The sequence below is a fragment of the Lipophrys pholis genome (assembly GCF_963383615.2).
Source record: "Lipophrys pholis genome assembly, chromosome: 16".
Classification (NCBI taxonomy): domain Eukaryota; kingdom Metazoa; phylum Chordata; class Actinopteri; order Blenniiformes; family Blenniidae; genus Lipophrys; species Lipophrys pholis.
In genome coordinates, this window is record NC_137634.1 from 7,354,329 (window position 1) to 7,377,351 (window position 23,023).

Genomic DNA, 23,023 nt, shown 5'->3' on the forward strand with positions numbered 1-23,023 from the left:
CCGTTCCCATTTCTCTTCTTCCCACCACTCCATCTTATCTCATTATATCCGGTACAGCATCGGCTCAGTTTGCGCTAACCTGTCAAGCATTCTCACAACGCATCACTTGCATTGCATGCAGGAGTTGTCAGAGCTGTCAACAATGAGCAATTAGAAGAGACAGTATGGCTCAGTTGAAGCTGAACCCAACAAAACATGTATATGTTGGTGTGGTTGTGTGTGTATGTGCTGAATATGTGCATGTCTCTGTGTGTAAATATGCAGAATACACAAACATTACTGTGTTGCACAGTTCACCAAAGGTATGTGACTTTAAAGAACGTCGTCCAACCGTGTTGATTTGAGGGAGTAAAGGGAGGAGACAGGCAGCGGGCAAGCAAATCCTACAAGCACTGAAGCAGTGGTGCAGGGCTTGAAGAACAACTACTTAACATTCAACGACAGAAGTAGAGGGATCGGGGCTTGAACAGAAATGAAGCGACAAGCAACGTTCCTGCGTCCCCAGCCATATAATACACTCCCAAAAGACGGCCTGGGCCTTAAGTTTTCTGGAGTTTCCAGACGGTGATGTGTAATCTTTTAGCATATATATTTACTCGGTGTCTTCATATGTACTGGATGTTGTAAGAGAGGAAGAGACGGTGCATGTATTTGCTTGTACGTCAGGGGCCGGTTGCATCAGCTGCACGTTAGGTTCCCTAGTTATATCCGAAGTAGCCACTAATCGCAATTCACGCCTCGCTAAAATTACAAGCGGTACCACCACAAAAAAATCTGTTCCAACGCAATGTTAAATAACAATGAAATAATCAAGCAAGCAATAAAGCAGGTGCAAATGATACAAAGTCACACAACTGCACTCACTAACAATTAAGCAGGATTTTTTTTTTCCACTATATTTTTTTTTTTTCTTTTTACTGCACACAGCATATTTTTTACTGTAGTAATCCCATGCCATCGCAACTTCAAGGATCATAGCCATGATTTTGAATGTTTAAGTTCATTTTCTACACTTTATATAACACTGCAGATGATTTTTGCATTTCCCAGTGGGTTTTACTTTTTCCTTCAGGCAGAATCCGTTTTAACCAAAAATGTGCTGAGACCAGCTTGAACATTGTACTTAAATCGGCTGCACCTCCCTTTGACTCAGCCGATGAGATTGCGATAATGCCGCCGCTAGTTTGCCACGTGACGAGAACATGACTGAAACAGCGAAGACACCAGATGCTGCCTTCACGTTACCGTTTCCTAATAGCCTCGACTGTGCCGCCCGCGAGGGGGAACAACAAATCCAATTAGTCAATGGTGTGCTTTGAGGAGTAATGAGCAGTGATTTGTACAACTGATTTGTAGGAAATGGACTTAAACCTCAAAAAGCCGGCGTTGTCGTTAACGTGTCTAATATGTTCACATTGGAAGTTAAACGCCAATCAAGTCCATTACAAATCCCGTCTGCAAGATATTGCTTTTAACTGATCGGCTACTCTTGGTAGAATTTTAACATCATAGCTTTCAAACTCGCCAACTTACCCATGGTACAATAGAATTTAGTTACTCGCTAATTGCAAACGAACCAGCAGTTATGAAGCCACTACTTTATAAACTAACCTGGGAACAAACTTGCGCATAGTTGGTGCAACCCAGTCCAGGTTCTCAGCCTCTGCAATGTGCTATGTTACAGTGAAACAGAGCTCTCGATCAAGAGTGTGGTCCGGTTTCTCTCAGCAACCTCGTTCTCTGAAAGGTGCTTCTCTTACTATGGTACGCATACTGTAAGTTCATTTTTCATCTTTTTCTCGTTTTTATACAAAAGACCACATTGCTGAATTTCTACAAGGCCTCAATAATACTGAAGACAAAAGCCTCTGTTTCATTTGTTGTTGTTTTTTTTTTTAAGTTTAGCTGACATTTGGCTTTCAACTCGCCAAGAAGCAAAAAGGGGGGCCAGAGATGTCAACACAGGCAGCCTCAGCTGACAATGGTCAGATACAAATAGTACACCTTTTCGGGGTGCCTTTGTTTTCATCATATAAAAACTGGGTTTTCAGGGGGGTTGGGCAGAAAATCACAGAAAGGCTAATCTAAGCCAATAAATTCCTCTTTTTGTTGTTTTAATTTGGTCCAGCCTTTAGTTAAAATACATTTGTTTACCAAGTTCACGTGGTGTGGGGAGCCAGGCCTGTTCTAAAGAGGATTTGGCCACTGTACAGTGTCTATGCAAATATGGCGCAAGGAGGCTCCCTCGGTTCTACAATATGCATTTGGCTTATTTTTCTGGCTCTGAAATTGGTAGCACGATGGTGGCTCTGCTTTCAAGACACCCCTTCTTCCTCTAATCGTCGCCTCCGTCATCCTTCCCTCCCTTCTCCTTTTTGTCCTTCTTGTCCTTCTTCTTCTTCTTCTTCTTCTTGGCCTCGTCCTTCTTGCCGAAGCTGATGAAGTCGCCCTTGTCATCCACGGGGCCCGCGTCGTGGCGGATGGAGATGATGGCCGGGGATCCGGGGATGATGAAGGCTTCGGGGGGGATCTCTCCGGGCTTCAGGGGCTGGGGGGGGCCGTAGCTTTGTCCGGCACCGTATCTGAAGTGCCAGCTGTTGCTGTTGACTCCGGCGCCCACTGGAGGGGAGAGCTCGCCACCGCCTTCACCGTCTAGAACGAGCACGATGGAAAGAACACGAAAACAAAGAAAGGAAAGAAAGGTCATGTCATGTTTATAACCCTGAGTCCATAAGTTCACTTTTTTGGCACAATGTGGTGATCAGGATGAGAAAACAGGATTATGAAAGCTTCTTTGAAGACATCGAATGAGAATTTTAGCCACTTTTTATTTGCTGTAAGTTGTGATATATAATGTCATTTTGGTCAGATGTTTGTGCTTTTTATAACTGGTTTGACTTGCATTTTTTCTTTGATAAAACCCTTCAAAGCCTACTAAGGTGTGATGCTAGGACTGATTACAATATATTGGTGAGGTACTATTTGACCACGAGTGTGTGCTCTCAGTAGACACCAAACCAGGCTGATGATGGGTTGAAACCATCAAACAGCTTTGAGATATCAATTTTAAAGAGAAACTGTTGTCTCTGGCCACTTTTTTTTCATTCTATCCTCTAAAACCCAACCTGAAGAGCAGAAATTCTTCTCCTTTGAGTGGTTTATAACTTTTCCAGCAACATACTTGCTTTGATTACTTGCTTGAAAAAGAAAAAGAGTCCAAGGTTTTTGGTGACTCGCTGCACAGTGAGAGTCAAACTGATGCACTACAGACAAAGTGTTGCATCGGCTTTTCCCCTCCAAGAAATTGTGAAATACATGTTGAAGACATTGATACACCACCTTTCTTTGATTGTCAGAATCCTTGCAGGAAACCTCATTCAGAAACCATCTTTCCATTTTTCCTAGGTACATAGATTACAAATTCTTCAACTCAATTTCTTGAAATTTCAGTTCTTTGATGACGCAATGAACTGCGTGCAGGTTACCTTTGAAGGAAACCAATTGAGTGTCAAATGCCTCTTGGTATTTTTTTTCGTTGGACAGTTTCCCAAATTAAAAATCTATATTAAACCCTCCATACCCAAAATAAAGCTCAAAATGCTTTTACATGTAGCACTGGATGCAAAAGCACTCATTCACAGAGTGCTGAACCTGCCTGTTTCTTTAAACATTCAGCCATTTGTTCACAATTGCTCTATTTTTCAAGCATGCTACTATCAGAACGTATAGGAAATGTTTAAATAAAACAGAAATTCACCTCTTAATCATTTATCCTCATACAATTCAAAGGATTGGTGCATTATTGCATGCTGTTTTTGTTTTTGTGTGTGTTGGCCCAATTATTTCTGGAGCTACACTTTCCTGCAGTAAAAGAGGAGATCAAACCTATTCTCTCGTCAGTACAGTAAATACTATGCTCGAGCCTGCGAGCAGTTGCCAGGCAACCAGGAGAAACTACAGAAGGGCAACGAGTGCATACGAGGCAGAAAGTGTGGTTTAAGAAAGCAAAATAATGAATTGCACAAAAATGTGTTACTCTGAGATCCACAGATGCTGCAAGGCAGATGTAGGATTGTTCACATATTTCCAATGCAGATATGACTGTTGTCCAAATGCCTTATATTCTTCTTTTATGCACCATAGAACTGGCTCTTTACACACGCCCTGGTTATGTTTTGATAGCTACCAAGTGGTAAACGCTACACAGTCTATTGTGGCCCAGACATCATTAAATTAAACCCCCCTCTGCTATTAGCTTACAATAACTGCACGCTTGTCATAGACTTTATTATTTAGTCAATGGCCTGACAATAGCACGGCAGCCACAGGGAGAGGATATTTTCAGGACAGCCATTCAGCAACCATCACAGAACGGAACACTGGAGGGGACTAACCTTTAAACCACAGGGATATTTAACTTGGCAATGTGATTTGTGTTTGTATTTGGATGACAGAAGCTGAATAATCCAGTGCCAGAGTAGGGGATGCAACCTTTAGTACACAAGAATGGATGAGAAAAAAAAACCCCAACAACAACTAAAGAATAGACAATTGAATAAAAAAGAGGGATATTTAAAGATTTTTTTTTAATGAAAAGGGGAAAAAAAAAATCCAGTTCTGAAGGTCAAAAGGTCAAATATTTCAGAATGAAAAAGGAAAAGAGGATGTGAGATGAGCTGAAGAGAGCGGCAGGCAGGGAGAGAGTGGGAGGCAGTAAGGAGGATGGGGGTGGGCGGGTTTTGCAGACACGGTGCTCTCAGGCCCACACCAGTTCCCTCTGCGCTGACCTACTTTCAGTCTGGATTTTATTTAGATCAAACACGAGCCCTGGCAAAAAGATTCTGTTTGATTTTTCTTTGTAGGCTATTTATGACATTGCTGGAGTGCTGAAATGGTTTCAACCACCGTCCCACTGGGAGGAATGCTATTTTACAAATTTGTGCTGCACACACTCGCAGTGTCCCACTGTGTCCCCGCAATGAGGATAAACCCCACGCATAGACTTTGACGTGCAGATGGAATGTAACGGACACCATTGCACTGGTCAGTGGAGAACTGTGCATCACGTCTGAAGCGTGTCCAGTCCTCCGTATACGCTCTCTGTAGCAGAGCTCTGTGATATTTTATTGAGCTCTGACTCGTTGCAGATTGATTGGAAAGTAACTGGAAGGAAACGCAATGGTGGGGAAAGACGGGTGTGTTGTGGTACGTAGTAAGCGAGTGACATAGTATTGACTACATCACAAGACAGAGAAGAGACGCAGGAATAATTTGTTCCTGCAAAAATAGAAGTGTTTGTTTTTAACCGCATGAAATAATGGGCACATGACGGCCGAGGAGACGACACATGGTTCGGTGCCCGACAAAATCCAGATTTAATGGGATCATTTGGTTTCACTTTTTTTTTTCTACGATTGTCATGTACAATTTTTGAGGAAAGAAAAAAAGCCAAGAGCAGCTAATTGTTGGGTGTAATTGGGCTTGTTTGATGATTATTCAGTGTCAGATGTTATCGTCTTATCTCGCCATTAGCACAGCTACTGCTCTAATACCAAGTCTGCTTTAGGATTACTCCGTTTGATGGTATGGTCTGTCTGTTTGTATTTGATCTGGGTAAGCCTCGAAAGAGGGAGTGGTAATTTCAAATTTTTATTTTTTTTTAAAAAGTCCAATGTGACTGGTATCAATGGTAATGCAAGGACGACTGCCGCTCGTGTGGAGGAGCACAAACAGGCTTGAAATAATCTGAAAAGACAGCCGTTGAGTGAAAGGAGCTGCAGAGAAACACTGCGAGGCGGGACGTGGACGAGCCCCCGCTGCACTGCTGCACACAATGCAGCTCCGTTTTATATAACTGACACACCGCTTCCTGTTACCTGAGCCTGCTATTTTAAGCAGGGCGGTCTGATGCTGAGGTCTTCTGCATATTTTAGGCTTCCTTGTGCCGACGCATGACAAAATATCCACGAAGGACCTTGCCGCATGTCACATTTTGTTTTCAGGCAACTTGGTAAAGTCAATAATGTAAATTGAAACTATGAGCTGAATACCTGCAGATTAATACTCACTTCCTGTGCAAAAGGCTTTGTATTGATGTGTTACTTGTGATGAGCTACACAGTCGTCAGAGACAGGCTTATGATATTTCTAACACCCACATTATCAAGATTTAATGAAGTATTTAATGTCATATTGAAATATTTATGCTGTAAAAATGCTGATGACATTAAAACATCATGCAATTGCATCATAAACACTCAGATCAATAGAAAAGTAAATTTTTGTGATAGTTTAATTCTCATTCTTTTTTTAGTGTTACTATTGTTCACTTTTTGTGACGTTTTAGCTGCTTTAATTGTAGAAACAATTGGCTGAACAATGACTTTTTTAATATATTTGAGACTCGCCTGTTGAGCAGGATGACCTTTTTATAACTAGTGTTGGAAGATCTTTTGATTTCCTGTTAACTTCTCTTGGTGCTGGACAGAATTCAGTGGTGTTATTTACGTTTCAAAGAATCTATTGATAAAATGCAATGGAAACAGTAGAACTAACCGCTTTTAAAATGATGGTTTATTACTCCACTTGTAATCTTTTCATTATACTTGCCATGATGTCTGAATACTATAATGTGTATATTTTTGTCTTGCATCTGGAAAGTAAATGAATTTTTCTCTTTAAATTGAGATAAAGGGTGGACGTTTTTATTTCATAAATTATACTGATGCCCTACTGAAACATCAGGATCTGTCCTGCTGTGTGACAAATGAAAGCTGATATGAGATGTTACGCAGAAATCCGCCTAATTTTGATTTTGAAGTGTCTGGACACAGGAGCTTATATAACTGCGGTTACTAGGTCACCCAATGGTTTTGGCTTGAGTACTACGGTTTAAACTAAGATCTACTTAGTTTTGGAATCGGGGCTGCTCAATGAACTTTAATTGCTGTACATTTCTATTCATCAAGAACATTGTACAGTACAAAAAGTTTTTCCCGGTGTGGACGTATGTGAACTCCTCTAACTCCATGTAAGACCAGTGAAGGTGAAATGCCAACTGACTATATTGTCAAGGTGTCTTGAGACATCACAGAGCTTCACACGCTGCTGTGACAAACCCTTAACATTGTTAATTAAAAGAGACCCCGGTACTAATCAAACATATGCCTGCATATACAGTACATGTGCATTCCGAATATACAAGCCATGCCATGGATTGGTACAATTATAAGAGAGCTTAGTTTCCTCTGGGCTGCAGCTTCTCTAACGCACCTTTTCCGTTGCTTTATATTAGCCCATATTTCACAGCGAGCGTCTGTCTGAAGCAGATTATGGTGTAACAGCTGGTAAGCGGGTCAGTGCAGCTCCTTGCGAGGACACCTGATGAGGATATGTGGGTGTTTGAAGGCTCCTTTTATCTAACCTGGTGTCCTATATTTGAAAATGGGCTACATTATTTCCTCGTCTAGTCCGAGATACGGCTCCATCTGAAGTAAATCCCTCTGGTGGTTTTGTAGAACATGTACAAATCTGACAGTCGCGTAGTGCTGTTGTAAATATATGCAGTATGTCACATGTATTCTGCATGATGCGCATCTACATAAACCAGCCGTTTGGGGTGGAGGGTACCCTCCCTTGTGGGTGTGAGGGGAACTTTAGTTTGGAAGGGAGGTGGGGTGGGTGCAGCAACAGGAAAAGGACAACAGAAAAACAACTGTAGTCACCCAGTAGTTAATGTCAGGTATGCTTGAGGTAAAATGCACCAAGTTACAGTCTATTATGTAGAAGAATTCGATTGTAATGGGCCGATTGTGATAGTCCATTGCCTCCGAGTGTTATGCATATGTTTAGATATAAAAATCTTGTTTAATAAGAGCAGAATTGTCAAATTCAAGAGACAGAAACAACTCCAGAGCCCTCTCATCGTAATTGAGCAAAAATCTTTGCATGAATATTCTAAAAGTTAACATGAAATGAATTATTTGCAATATCCATTCTGAGAAAAATGTTCAGTCTGAGATTCTTGTTGTCTTCTCGGATCTCGTTATTTTTCCAGCACATTTTTACAAGTTCAAAGAAATAGAACGGTATTTATGCTGAGGATGTTTCACAAGCAAACAGGTAGTTCAGCTTGTAATTCTGCATTCCTGATCTTTCCGTTATTTCCTTTGCTGCCACCTGGTGTTCAGTTCTGGTCTCAGTGCCGCAACAGAACCGCGACTCTGCGAGGTCATCGCACGGGTCGGAGTAGATCCTGCTGAGGGCTGGATTTGGCCCACAGGCCACATCTTTGACACGCCTGCATTACAGTGAAGACTGGAGTTTATTTATACTGACTATAAACACTATCTTAGTATTTCACAATAATAATTTTTTCTTTTATTTCTTCTGAAATGTAATCATACCCACACTCTTGGTCAAGACTGAGCCTAATGGTGGGTGTGTTGATTTGTATTCTACCTCAGACTCTGTTGTACATAGAAATACACATTGTGACATGGTTTTGTGTGTTCATCCAGTATGTATGTGTGTAGGTGTGTGCACACCTACATGCTGGTGTATATTTGTGTGCGTACGATTACATTGATTTGCTCTGCTTTTAGTGTCTTTAGTCTATTACAAAGCACTTTGAATTACACTTATCCCAGAGAAGGTGCTATAACATTGATTGATTGATTGATTGATTGAGGATACTGGTGAATTTGATGGCCAAGAGTTGCGTGTTTTCTATGGGGGTTGGGGGGTTCGGGCTCATCCGCCTACACTGTGACAACCACTGACGTAAACCACGGTTTCCGGCATTATTTCCTCTTAATCGCCCGCTTTTCCTCTTTAATACCTGCCCTTGCTGACTCCTCTTCCCTTCTTTGCACCTCCTCTCTAAAAATTCCATTCAGAGATATGACCGGTTGCCATGGAAACTGCCTTCGCCCACTCCCCGCTGATGGAGGGTGCGGCTGCTGCAGCAATCTCGCAGTTAGACAGTGTTGCCAGGCAACAGGTCACATGGCGTTCCCTAGCAACAACACTACTGCAGGAACCTGCCAATCCTCTTAACCTTTCTCTCTCTCCATCCCCCCACACCTCTCTATTTTTCTCCATCCCCCCCCCCCGTACGTCTCTCCTGCTCTTCCTTTCCAATATTGCTTTTAATGATACTGGATCCCTCTCTTTTTTTTATGGCATTTCTGTCATCACTGATAATAGCTCCTCTACCTCCTTTTGCATGAGAAAAATGTCTCCTCATGTGCACCACGGGTCACTTATATAAACACAGTTTTGAGGGTGCTGTGTTTAGATGCGGCGCAGCACGTAGAACAACTTCATCACGATAACGATTTGCTGCAGACATGAAAATGTTTAGCAAAAAAAAAAAAAAAAAAAAGGCTCCACCTCTTGATGCATACAAAAGAGGATCAACGTGCAATCCATGGCATGCTTTAGCAGTGAACCACTCCTAATAAATGATTTCCTAATGCAAAAGTGCATTCCACCAAAAATGACTGCAGTATGCCGTGCACTCTGCTGAAAGACAATGAGTCTTCACGTGACCACAGGGCCAGATTTCAATCTTCTAAAGAAACTATGTACACATCTTTGCTGCAGCCTGGCACAGAGACACTCAGATCTCTCAAATAATTCCAGTTAGTTTGTTTAGAGACAAACCTTCATATGTTTACTCTCCACCGGGATGTGTGATGGTGTAGTGGTTTGCACTGTTTCCTCACAACACGTCTCCTTTCTTTGTGTCATTTGCATGTTCTCAATGGCTTTCCCCCGGTTGCTTCCCACAATCTAAAAATGTGTAATAATCTGTGTGTCACTGTTTGTTAGACCCGTGATGGGCTTTTTAAACCTCTCCAGAGTGGATCCCACCTTTTCTAAAAATGTCAGGTAGAATAACCTCCAGTATCGGAGACCATGTGTTTCACCTCCTTCATCCAACACAAGTCCCCCGTGCAAGTTCCAAATACTGCAGCCTGACTTAAAAATCTCTGAATGGAGACAAAGTTTTTGGTATTCCTGTTCTTTCCAACATACAGCACTGCTCTCAAATCTTAGTCATTCGCCCAAAGCAAGTGATTCTTCAAATGATGCAGCATGGGTCACCTTTGAGTTCAGCTCTGTTTACACTTAAGTTACATGTTTCCAATGTTGTCACCCACTCAGGACAACTCATTTCTTATCAAATACATCTTCATGTTTCAGCCTGTAGCTTTTCATGCTGCTGGCACTCTGAGTGTGATGTTTAACTTTTCAAGATCATGTGGATCCTCCAATAATATGACTATCAAATCACCAATTAACCAACGAAAGAACCGAGGATTATTAAAGAAAAATGCATTTAGGTGTGGTGACATTTCTTTATCAGGCCAAGCTTTTTTGTAGTCTCGGTCCTTGGGGAATGTATGTCTTGCATGTGTTAGATCTCCGTCTGCTATAACTGATTCAAAAAATAGCTCTGTATCGGCCTGAAATAACCCATTTATTTCAGCTGGGAGCGGGGAGACATCTGAAACATGCAGATCAGAGCTCCCACGAGACAGGAAAAAACAGCATTAAACTACCTTGGTGATCAATAATGAACACCAAAGTCCATGTTCAGACATAAAACATACCACACTTTATTAATGCACTTTGAAATTAAATCAATTTCAACCATTTCTGTTGCTTAGCCCCAACGGAGCTGACAACCAGACTGCCCATTTCCCCCTCCTTCATCCCGCCTCCCGCGCCGCCACTCACCTGCAGCGCTGGACACAGTGGGCCAGTTCTGGACCAGCATCCCCTGAGCTCCCTGCATTACCGAGGACTCCTCCATGTGCACAGAGCTGCAAGGTAGGACCATCATAGCGAAATTAGTGTGACAGTCTGACAGATAGTAATTATTTCTTCTTTAACCCGTTCCGCCCTGAGGTGACCCAGTACCGAATCCTACACACACACTCGTGGCGCCATATCATCATAACAGGAGCCATTTTTGAAGGTCATAAAGTGTGTCAGATTCCCCAAAGAGGATTCCTCTAAACGAGTGTGTTTTTACATCGATGTTACATTTATAATGCTTCATTTGTGTGTCAATTTTCACCATTGGTGCAGTTAAATTGGAAGAGTTTTTCTATTTAAATGAAGATACACTAAGCCTTACCTATGAAAGTCTATGCAGCATATCGGCACCAGAACACAACATAAAATGGTCTACACCAGCATGTGTTTTACTGGCTACATTGATTATTTTGGTTACACCAGCATGTGTTTTGATATGCTTGTATGCTGGTGATGTCTAGCACTGATAGCATGTGGGTTAAATAGCTGAACCAGCACCAGATTGGTATACTTCTGCAAAGATCTGCATAGGTTCTATTTGTTTGTTGTTCACTTTTTATTCTTCACCCTAGTAGGATATAACGTCTAATTCAGTTTTGATTAGAAAAAACATTCAGCATGAGGAAGGATATATCTCAAATCTCTGTTTTGAGTGGATATAAGGTGACTTTTTTTATGTTTTGAAATCATTCTCGATGTCACTCATCCCTAATTAATCGCACTGCTCATTTTTGCTTTAGTGCTGGAGAGCAAAGAAATGTTTTTTATAGTTGTTTTTTTAAAGTGGAAATCTGGAGGGAAAAAGAAAGTAGCTGAAGGCTTGAGGAGTTTAGGAAGTTTGTTTTGCTTGACCTCTTGGTATTTTCAAGGGTGGCACATGAAATGATAATCCAAAATGCCAAAAATAGCTTACAGTGTAAAAACTTCTTTGTGGTATTTGTCAGTGTTTAGTTTGCCTGGGATAATCAGTTGTAAAGAAGACCTTTAAACCAACTTCGGCTATAAAACACTGCGACAGGTTTTTTATTTTAAAAGGAGTTTGAGTAAATGTCCTTTTATTGTTGATTCCTGTGAAAATGTGAGAATAGTCATTTTTCACAAGTTGAGTACATTATGTCTTGATGAGTGATCAAGGAATCCAGTAAGAGCTGATGATTAAATGTGGGTGCTAACCCTCTTATGACAATAATTTTGTTCAACACATCTGGATTTGTTTAGATTTTTATGGCTGTGGAATTGACAAAAATGTGCAAGAAGTGAGCAAAAATAACTTGGAGTGATACTGTGTACTACTACTACTACAGTGTTTTTGACCTTGCATGTTATAAATTAATGACATATGGATAAATGTCAGTTGATATATAACATGCAAGGGCTGTTATAAACACGCTCTGGTTTTCTGTTGCTGCGGAACAAATACAATATGTGAACAGTATCATCGCACGTAAAGTACGAGTCAAGAATATCTATTTTCTGTGATAATCAATGATCCCCCCCCCTTTCATTATATGTGGCCTTCATTTGCCTCCCCACAGCAGGGGGTCGGCATCCCTACTGCCATGTTCACAGTCACGGGATGAGAGGAGCTGTGACGGCGTCACTGTGAAGTGATTGTCTCAACAAATGTGCCCCTGCGACTGTGAAGGGAAATGGTGCCACTTGTAAAAGCCGACCAAGTTTTTTTTTTTTTTCCTGCCATAACTTCAATGATACTGTGGCTTCTGTGTGGAATACAGGACTCGGTGTTCTTGTCATGTTGGAGAAGCACTTCAAGAACTGCAGGAGGGACGATTGTCAATGTATTTTAGTGCAAAATGTGCACGCGGACGATTTGTTTCAATGACTGGGCAATTTTTTCGTGGCATTTACCTTGGTGTGCATTCTATATTACACAATTTGGATGTTTTTTGCATTCATTTTCATTTTTATCCAGTACAATATTAGCCTTTTAAATCTGAATAAATGTTTGTCAGTTGAAAGCATGGTGTAAGTATTTCCAGCCGGTCTTGTTTCAGAATAACACGTTCTGCATGGTAATTCTATTGTATAAAAAGTAGGACACCTCTAACACACCCAGTGTATATATACTTTTTATATAAGAAACCACACTGCAAGCACAACATAGACACTAAAGGTGCCACCACAGTGGAGCTTTTGATGTTGCTGTATTTATGTTTATTTTTTTTTCCAAGAGCTGGAGACTAAACTTTTCTCTGAGCTCAACTTTTTCGATTGTGCTGGGCTGCTGGTGGGCTCAGAGCGCACAGAGAAATGCAGAGGCAAGAACATTTCCTCAGATTCTACCGTTGGAGTTCACAGCGACCGTGTGCCTAAAAATATAGTGGATTTACATTTCAAAAAAAGATTATTTTTTCATATCACTTTGCCATTTCTCTTTCTTAGCACTGCCACTTTCTCCAGAGAGTGTCACCCCAGTGGAAACTGTTATAACCAGCTGCTTCTACCTGAGATTCCATCAATTCAAACTTATTTTGAGGTCAAATGAATACGCTTGTCTGTATTTGTTTTTGATTAACAACTGGGTTAGTATTGTAAGGAAAAACATCAAATAATTTAACACTTCAGTGGAATGTGATTTCCTATGTATGTAAGCTTAAAAACCCATTAACCGTTGACAGAACACTTTACTACTAGACAAGTGATCCATGAGTAAAGTTGCTGTATCCAAGTGTGGAACACTGTCAATGTCATAATTTCAGAACAAAAGGATTCCCTACAGACCATAAATATTATTTATATAATAATATATATAATAATATATATAATAATATATATAACTGTACAATTATTTAAACTTCAAATTAAAACGATTTAAAAAATAAGATAATACCACTTGTAATAAAGACAAATGACCAAAGTTGAAGTTAAAATAGATTATTAGGCGAGCTTAGATAATTTGCAAAAATAATAAATAAAAGGCTGTAGGTCCCGATGTGTAGAAGTGAAATATATTTTCATTTGTTTCTTTGGCTTAATTTATCATTCAATTTCCTTTAACTCAGTAATTTCCCAACTAGTACTTTTTCCAAAAACAACGTATCCTTATTCCTGCACTGTATCTAGTACTTTCTGTCTTTTCTTCTTCATTGCCTCAATGATTACGTCTTTAACCACTTCTAAAATGCGCTATGAATCTTGCCTCCTGGCTCCCGAAGAATTTTGTTTTGCACCATACTACCTTGTCTACACCTATGTGACTGATATGAACTCACACTGACCATTCACTTCAGGTGACAACCTTTGGACATTATGTTTCTCTGTAAATGTCACCAATCACTTCAGTTTCGATTTGTCTTGGATTGAAGCTTAGGAACATCACTGATCCCAACAAAGAGGCTATGGAGGTTTCATCGTATCTCATTCATCATGATACTGATGAATGTTTTATGGCAGATCCTTTCTGATGCAACAGTCAACAATTGGTTTCTCCAACCTGGACTCAGTGTCTCTTAGCGTTGTAAAAGTGGCACGTATAGGTCTTCACATCGTGAGCTGACACACAAACCGGTCCTTGGAAAGACATTTCCTCTCATGCATTCACAATGAATATATGGAGCTGACTGTAAAGGAGGACGCACACAGACTGGGGCCTCTGCAATGCAGCACATCAAGTCTATCTCAGGCTGCATCCCACAAATTATGTTGATTTCTAATGAATAAAAAATGACTACTTATATTCTGAGTCTTAAGCTTTTATAAAAGTCCTGGTTTAATGAGAATGTGACAAAACACGGTGTACGTTACACAAACAGACCACATTAAGAATATGGGTCAGTGATGTTGGTCCTACATGCTGCATGCAGGGTGATGCATTACAGAGAGCAGAGAGCCTGTGCTGGGGTTAAGTGTTAATGTGCGCCTCCTCCGTGGCCGAGTCCGTTACCGGCGCTGCCATTTTGAAGATGGCAGCGGTAAATTGCAGCAATGATTTATGTTAATCCATGTCATGTTACAGTGACTTGATGACGGGGCGCACACTACGCTCCCGTCCACGCCACAGAAATTAACACTAATATCCAATTAACTCAAACTCAGACGAAGCAGATGAGCGCACAGCCGAGCGGTGAGCATTGTTAGCATGAAATTATGAAAATTTTGTACAAAGTGTGGGCATGTTGCAAACTCATTAGTTCCTGATGTTCCAGCTGTCTTCATAACAAACTGGGGGAAAAAAACCCCACTTAATTACATATTTTAACACAACTTTTGTGACTTAATCAGTTTAAAACATAATTAGCTCTTATAGATTAAAAAACAACAGCTTTTCTCTAATTCTGCTGTTGTTGTTGTTTCACTTGATTTTCCCTCTAATTGCTGTAGAAGACGGTTAATAAGATTGTTTACATACTTCATTACTCAGATATATGAAGGAATGCTCCCAAATATTCTCTGACAAGCAAACAAACAGAAAACACACAGCAAAAAAAGACACAAAAATGGATTAGTGTATTTGGAAAGAAAATTCCCAGCATCTCATTTAAATCCAGATCTCCCATACTGTGCTGCCGGTAGATACAGCATTATCTCAACTCCTGTGAGATCTGTATCAATCTACTGTCTAGACTCGAGTATCGATTATATATAGTCTTGCAAAATGTGCAAATGACTTCCAAGGTTTGCTAAGTTCTTGTTTATAGTAACAATTTATATATCATAATATCTGCAGGTGATTTTTTTTCTCTGGGGATTCAACAATGGATACCAGACATTTAAAAAAAAAAAAAAAAACAGTGTAAGTCATCTCTGCATCCCGCATAATATTGTTCATATCAGCATTTGTTGGAATTCCCCAGTGGCGAGAACTTTGGAGAAAATCAGCTGATTTAGTACACACAGAATGACAAAGTAGTCAGAAGGAGGTTGGGAGTGATGATATAAAAAGTCAAACACAGAAGTTTCAAAAAGTCAGTTCCACTTGCCTACTTGTGTAACATGGAAAATGAAAACTTTGCCCAAAGCTCATTCACTGCATTGAATACCTCAACTTAGACCTTAAATGTATTGATATTTATACCAATGACAATCTAGCCAATTGTTATGTCATGTTGCTGTCAAGATTTCAATGATTTTGTTGATCACAATACAGTTTCCATATACATCAGCCATTGTGCTGGCCAATATTGTGTATGCCCACAACTTTGCTGCCGCTTTATACCACAAAGTGTGTTGTACTGTGTATTCTGGCGCCTTTGCATCAGAACCAGCATTAACTCACACAGCGGTTTGAGCTGCAGTCGATTGTTTGTTGGATCAGACAACATCACATTCCAGCCTTAACTCCCCACATGCTTCAGTGAACCTTTGTGGTCCGTGACCCTGATCTCTTTTCACTGCTTTCCTGACTTGGAACTTTTAGCACCCTATCTGCTTATCTATCTGCCCCCCCCCCCCCCCCCATCTCTCCTCTTCTACTGTTACACCAACCAACACTTAAATCCCTAATTTAAGGAATCATCATCAGCACTGGACTCATTCTGTTATTCATGCATGAGTACATGTGCAGATCAAGTCTGAAATGTCCTCTGCTGTCCATGTGCACTATTTAACCCCCCCTGACCTCCGAACAGATGTGTATAAATGCCCATACGTGTGGATGCAGGGCATCTGTACATCCAGACACTGATGCATGTGTGCATCTGATAATCTGGGAAAGGTCATCGTCGGCTCATTTGTCCTTCATGCTTCCTGCTTAAAGACTGTCAGTGGGGGAAGCGGTGCTCAGAATGCAGATGACCTATATAGTATTACACTGCAGAGGAAAAGGGTTATGCATCCAATGATGGGGCTGCACATGTCTTTTCCCCAAAGGGAGTGGAGAGTTCAGACAAAATGCTGATGGGATACGAGCAGTGTTCAACTGAAAATATGCTCGTTTCAGAGCTGCAAATTTATGTAGCAGTGTATTTTTCGCCCCCCCCATTTAATCACTGCATAATACAGTTTATTTGTGGGTGCTGATGTCTTTGGAATATCTAATTTGCCATTGATGCGTGTGTTAGAAATACGACCCCTACAAAATCAACACTGGGGGTCATTGCACTGATGTGAGCAGGATGAGACGGTGTAACTTTTTCCCAGATGATCAAAAGTTGCACAAGAGTTAAAGATGGAAAATGCTTACCTCTGCACCCCTGCCCTCAAAGACGCAGAATATCGCCAGTCAGCATTCGGGGCTTTTGGCTGAGCGAGCAAGAGGTGGAGAGAGAGGAGAGAAGAGGGGGAAAAAAAGAGAAAGATTGAGAGATGGGGAGAATGAGAGAGAGGGGAAGAGAGTGAGTTTAGTTTGATCTCATACTGTGCAGAGCCAGGCTGGGCCATGGTCTCATCAATTAATCATGATACACATCCCAGCTCTGGACGTGATGGGAACACTGCAGTTGTGTCCCCTATCTCACACACACACACACACACACACACACACACACACACACACACACACACACACACACACACACACACACACACACACACACACACACACACACACACACACAGATTTTTAAAAAGGGCAATGACTGAAAACAATATTGACTGTTTTTGGACAGTCCCTCATTCCACGGCTCTATAAAAGTGAGGCCTGCCCTTTGCTAGAGCGTTGGGCTGTTTGCACTGACGTGTGTGCGTGTGTGTGGTTGCACAACTGGAGTGAATCTGTTTCTGATGAAACAGGGCTGAGTGCTTGAAATTCCCAGCAGGCTTCTGGGAAACAGCCATCATCACCAGGGAAACCACATTCTATTTCTCAATCACACAATAGGCCACACTCTCTCCAATGTGCAAAACAAAGTCTGGAACAATCCTTCACGAGTGCTCAATCTGATCAAAACTTTTCTGCATCTTCTCATTTGAAACATGACAAAGTGCTGATTATACTGCATTCAAGTCCAAAGACATACTGATGTTACAGAGGGAAAAGTCCTTTTCTAAAAAAAAAAGAGCTCATCTTCAAAATTAATTATGCCTGAGTCACTAATTGTTTACTCGTGAGTAGCTACTGTGTCCACGCACAGTATGAAATGATTGTGAACGTTGTGTTAGAGCTAATGCTAGAATCTGTCAGCATCATGTTGCGTGGAGCCGTAGACCTCAACAGTGAGTAAGAAAAGCTGTGTTTAAGACACAAACCTGCTCAGGCAGCAGCAAGTGTCCCAGATAAAGATGGCACATTTTGTTCCTCAGTTCAATTCAGAGGGGAGTATTTTGTGCTGGTGCACCCAGCATCTTTGAGTAAATCTAATTTGCAGGGCTAAGGAGCAGAAGCTGGAGGTTAATTTGATTTATACTGCTACACTTGTCTTGGTAGGATGTTTCTTTTCTCCCATTTAATATGTAACTAATGTACCAGTGGCTGGCACCTGATGAGATGATGCATTCAGGCAAACAGTTGACCCGAGCAGCATTTTCTTTTACAATCTGGCAATAGAATATATATGACATTGATATTGGAATCATCAGACTCTTAGCTATAAAAATGACATATATACTATATGTGGCGAGGCCTTTAAAATACGTAACCCTTCTTGCTATCAATATCTTTGTCATCACATTCATATGGTGTGAGAGAGCATTTAAAAATACTTAGATTGTTTATTTTCTATTTGTATATTCAGTTTAATCTTAATACTGTATATTGTGTATTTTTTTTAATCAAATTTTCTTTGTTTCAATCACACTATTGACAGTGTATTTATGTTTTTTTGGATTATGGTGCTGTAATACAGGGATTTCCCACATTGGTATCAATACAGTTTGATTATCTATCTATAACCAAAAGATAAAAACTTTACCATGTGAAAGAAAAACAAGTGGCGAGTGAGCTAAGCAGATTTACAAAAGCCTCAAAAAAGGTGATGACAAAAGTAATAGCGATTTAGAACATCAAAAGCAAGTGTTGATGTTGTTTATTAGGACTTGCATATTTATCAAGACAACTCTTCTCCCTGTGGCTTTGATCAACTCAGTTAGCAGCCCCTGCTCCAGTGTATCAACTCAGTTGTACTCAGTCACACAGCCCCCATCATACGAACAAGTGAAACCGTGCGGCGAGAGTGAGCAAGTCGCAGAGACTATACATGACCTGTTCTTGGTGTGGATGTGATGACGACCTCAGAGTGAGACACAAATCTCTGAATCATCAGAAATAGCACGGGACCCTTGAAAAGCGTCAGGACTGACACTAATTCAGTGTGAGTGCTGAGCTGCGCTGGGCTGTGTGACTGCACTGTGCCAGCGAGAGCTGAACGGAGAGGGTGAAGGTTGTGAGGAATTCAAACATGACATGCAGTGATGTCACCTCCCTGCAGCAACGAAATAAATATGGCAAATTTGCACACTGCAGCAATTACCTTGAATAAAAATTCAGGTTTGTTAAAAGAAATCTAATTGTTTGCAACTACATTAAATTCTATCGCAAAGCCACTAATATGTAAATATGATGAATCATGACCTTCCAGATATGCAGAGAGGTAAACATAAAAAGAATAACAAAATTAATGACACACCTCTGGGCAGATTTGCAGTGAAGCATCAGGCATACTCAGTCTGCGTACAAATCCACTCCCACTGGTGAAGAAGCGGTCGGCTCCGCTGCCCCAGGTGCCACTGATGGGCCGTCCCGTGTTGTAGAACATGAAGGTGTCACTGCCAGAGGTGGCTGTCAGGCAGGTCTTGTAACAGTAAGTCTTGGTTAGGGAGCCATTCCCTCGCACTTCGATGTAGTGAGGCTCCACTTTAAGGTCCCTCCGAAGCACTACATTGTTATTAGGTTGCCCCCCAGCTGCTCCAGCACCTGCCCCACCAGCACTTACGCTGCTGCTTCCACCATCTGGAGGTGGTTTCTGTGACCCGCAGCAAGGGGAGCAGGACCCGGGCTGGGTGCAGTAGGCGTGGCAACGCACGATGGCCAGCACCACGACGGTGACCAGGAACACAAAGGTTGTAGCACTCAAAGCTACGATCAGATAGAGTGTCACATTGGAGAAAAGTAGAGTGCTGTGAGGTCGGATGATCCTCTTGGGGTCGAGGACCACTTTAGGTGGCACTTCCATGACAGCCACATTGATGGTTGCGGTGGAGGAGAGCGCAGGTTGGCCATGGTCCTTCACAAGAACAGTCAGAGTAAAGGAGGTGGAGTTGTCCTCCAGGATCCTCCGAGTGGTCCTGATCTCTCCGGTGTGCTCGTGCACTTTAAACAGGTCCAGGTCCGTGGCCGTCTCCAGCACATAAACCAGCCAGGCATTTGGACCCGCGTCTGCATCGTATGCCACCACTTTGGTCACCATAGAACCCGGGTCGGCGTTCTTCTGTACTGTCTCCAAGGAGCGCGTGCCATTGCCGGGAGGGTTGACTATCAGTGGTGCATGGTCATTCTGATCCATTATGTAAATGTAGACGGTGGCGACGCGACTGAGTGGAGGAATGCCCCCATCTTGGGCTTTGACCTGGAAATGAAACTCTCTGAGTGACTCATAGTCAAAGGCTCGCAGGGCATACGCCTCCCCCGTATCGGCCTTCACCGACACATACGAGGTGACAGGAATGCCATGGTTGTTGTCATTGAGCACTGTGTAGGTGATGCGTGCATTTTCTTTGATGTCTGCATCTTGAGCCTTCACAGTACACAAAGAGGCCCCAGGGGCATTGTTTTCAGTCACATATACTGTATATGAAGTCTGTTCAAATCGTGGTGGGTTGTCATTAACATCAGCCACGTCCACCTGTATGGTCTTCTGGGAAGAGAGAGGGGGATTTCCTCCATCTGTGGCACTCAGAGTGACATTGTAGGCATTAGTGGTCTCACGGTCCAGGAAGGCTGAGGTAACGAGAGTGTAGTAGTTTCTGAATGACTTGATCTTGAATGGAAGGCCTGCTGGGATCTCCAAGCTCACCTGCTTGTTCGCACCGGAGTCCCGATCAGTAACGCTAATGAGGGCCACAACTGTGTCTGCACGGGCGTCCTCCCGCACAGGGCTCGACAGAGATGACAGCACTATCTGGGGGACATTGTCATTTACATCCACCACATCCACCACTACCTTACAGTGGGCTGCCACGGCTCCGGGGCCCTTGTCCATTGCCTGGATGTACATCTCATAAGAGTTGGTCTCTTCATAGTCAACATTGCTCTTTACTCTTATTTCACCTGTGTTAGTGTCCATGCTGAACATCTGCCTCACTCGCTCTGGAGTGTAGCTGCTGAAAGAATAGTAAACCTCCCCATTTGTGCCCTCGTCCAGGTCAGTGGCGTTTAGTTTTATCACCAGGGTGTTTTTGGGCGAGTTTTCCAGCAGTTTCACCTTGTACACTGAGCTGTCAAACAAGGGGACATTGTCATTTGAGTCCAGGACCCGGACATTGATTTTGGCCGTTCCCGTTTTCTCTGGCGTCCCACCATCCACAGCACTTAGAATTATTTGGTGGTAAGGCGTCTGTTCACGATCAAGGGGCTTTTTGAGAACAAGTTCAATGTGCTTTATATTCAGAGAGGGTTTATTAGACACCAGCGCGAAATGGTCGTTTGTGCTAAGCTGGTACATGCGGACTGAATTGGACCCAATGTCTGGGTCTTGAGCGTTTTCAATGGGGTACCGAGACCCCGGTAAAGCAGACTCAATGATTTCCAGTTGGTATTCGTCTCTGGGGAACTGCGGCGCATTGTCATTGGCATCCATAATCTCCACCTCAACATGGTGCACTTCAGTGGGATTTTCGACCATCACCTCCAGATTAATGAGGCAGGTGCTGGAGAGATCGCACAGCGCCTCCCTGTCGATCCTCTCATTGACAAGTAATTTCCCATTTTTGGGGTTGACAATCACATAGCGTTTACCGCTGTTGGAGGTTACCTTGATTTTTCGGGTGGAGAGCTTTCGAATATCCAGCCCCAAGTCATGCGCCAGATCACCGACCAGTGCTCCATTTTCTTGTTCTTCTGAAATAGAATATCGCAACTGTCCAAACGAAAGGCCACAAAATAAGGAAAATATCACAAAATAAAAAGGCACATTATTTCCTATCCAGTTGCATATCCCCGCCACAGCCATCGCAAGCTCATAGGATCCGCAGACGGATTAAACGCAGCCTTCCGCCTTTTTAGCTTGCAGTATCTTGCATCCCAGCACCTCATTAAGGTGGGCTAATTGGTCTCCCGGTAAATGAAACCAGAGCGGCTCATCCATTGTGTGACCCGGCTGAGGCGAATCCTCTCCAGCGCGCCCATATTCCCTTTGTCCGTGATGCGCTTTTTTTTTTTTTGTCTCCAATGTGCGCTGCTTGACGGGTGTGTTTCCCTGCCGCTGGAGCTGTGAGATAGTCAAGAAAGCAGAAGCATTGCCCCACAGAGTCGGAAGAAGAGAAGGAAACCTTCACAATAATATCACTTTATTTCCTAATTAGGTTTATTCATCGTGAAGAAACACTCTACATTTGTCGTTTAATATATTATGACAGAGAATGGTAAGTCCATTCTTTCCTCACTCACACCCTTTTTTTCTTTTTGGGGAAAATCACACAAATCATGCATGATGGGATACACCAGTATTTGGATTATTACTCTTATCCTGCATTTACTTTCACGCAGTCCAGTCAGTTGAAGTGTCAGTGTAACACGGACCCACCTGTTTGCGTTATATCCACTTTATTTCACAGTTTTGAGCACGTTCTGCTACGGTAGCTCTTTTATTTCCTTGAGTATCCGGATGTTCTCTGTACGCAGTGGCCTTAGCTTGACGCTGAAAGGACAGCAGCGTCCCACCCTAGCGCGCCGCGCGCTCAGGCTCCAGCTCTCCACTCTCCGCCGTGGCGCAGCTCCCCTTCTCCCTCCCCGCCCATTTCTTTCCTCCCATCCCCTCTATTGCCATGTCGGTGTAGGGTCTGGGAGCTAATAGACGACCGACACATGAAAGCACCCCGAAAAAAATAAAGAATGGCGACTGCAAAACAAAAATCCCGACCGTTTACGTTTTTACGCATCTGGTGCCAGCGTCCACGCCATACATATTTCAGATATGCTGTGCAGCACGTGACTGTAAACAGGTCGGGTTTATTAAAAAATAATATAATCAGATAACATTATATTTATGATCTCATTCATTCCATTCACCGGGTCGGACTCACTGTTTCAACTGTGCATAAAGTCAGTCCTAATCAACACAATCTCGTTACTGCACCCAAACAGA

General features: G+C 42.2%; 1 protein-coding gene across 3 annotated transcripts; it reads right to left on the bottom strand.

Annotated features, from left to right (window-relative positions):
* Window positions 1–916: 916 nt before the first annotated feature.
* On the bottom strand, window positions 917–22,156 carry LOC308122080 (protocadherin alpha-C2-like). Of its 3 annotated transcripts, none has more exons than XM_080483705.1 (4): window positions 19,349–22,129; window positions 16,969–17,027; window positions 10,746–10,831; window positions 917–2,652 (listed from the first exon to the last, which is right to left on the bottom strand). In XM_080483705.1, the coding sequence occupies exons 1-4, from the start codon at window positions 21,887–21,889 to the stop codon at window positions 2,336–2,338; spliced, it is 3,003 nt and encodes a 1,000-aa protein (XP_080339831.1). In that variant the 5' UTR covers window positions 21,890–22,129; the 3' UTR covers window positions 917–2,335. The 3 variants fall into 3 exon arrangements, with proteins under 3 accessions (XP_080339831.1, XP_080339833.1, XP_080339832.1); XM_080483706.1 differs by lacking the exon at window positions 917–2,652 and adding an exon at window positions 15,196–15,236 and having other exon boundaries at window positions 10,750–10,831; window positions 19,349–22,020; XM_080483707.1 differs by lacking the exon at window positions 10,746–10,831 and having other exon boundaries at window positions 19,349–22,156.
* Between the last annotated feature and the right edge of the window lie 867 nt (window positions 22,157–23,023).

Excerpts from the sequence above, each read along its gene's own strand:
- LOC308122080 (XM_080483705.1), bottom strand. The coding sequence starts at position 21,889 with ATGGCTGTGGCGGGGATATGCAACTGGATAGGAAATAATGTGCCTTTT. Across the intron at positions 17,028-19,348 it reads CACTGCAAATCTGCCCAGAG|CCAAAAGCCCCGAATGCTGA; the intron begins GTGTGTCATTAA and ends TTGCTCGCTCAG. Across the intron at positions 10,832-16,968 it reads TTGAGGGCAGGGGTGCAGAG|CTCTGTGCACATGGAGGAGT; the intron begins GTAAGCATTTTC and ends CCTACCTTGCAG.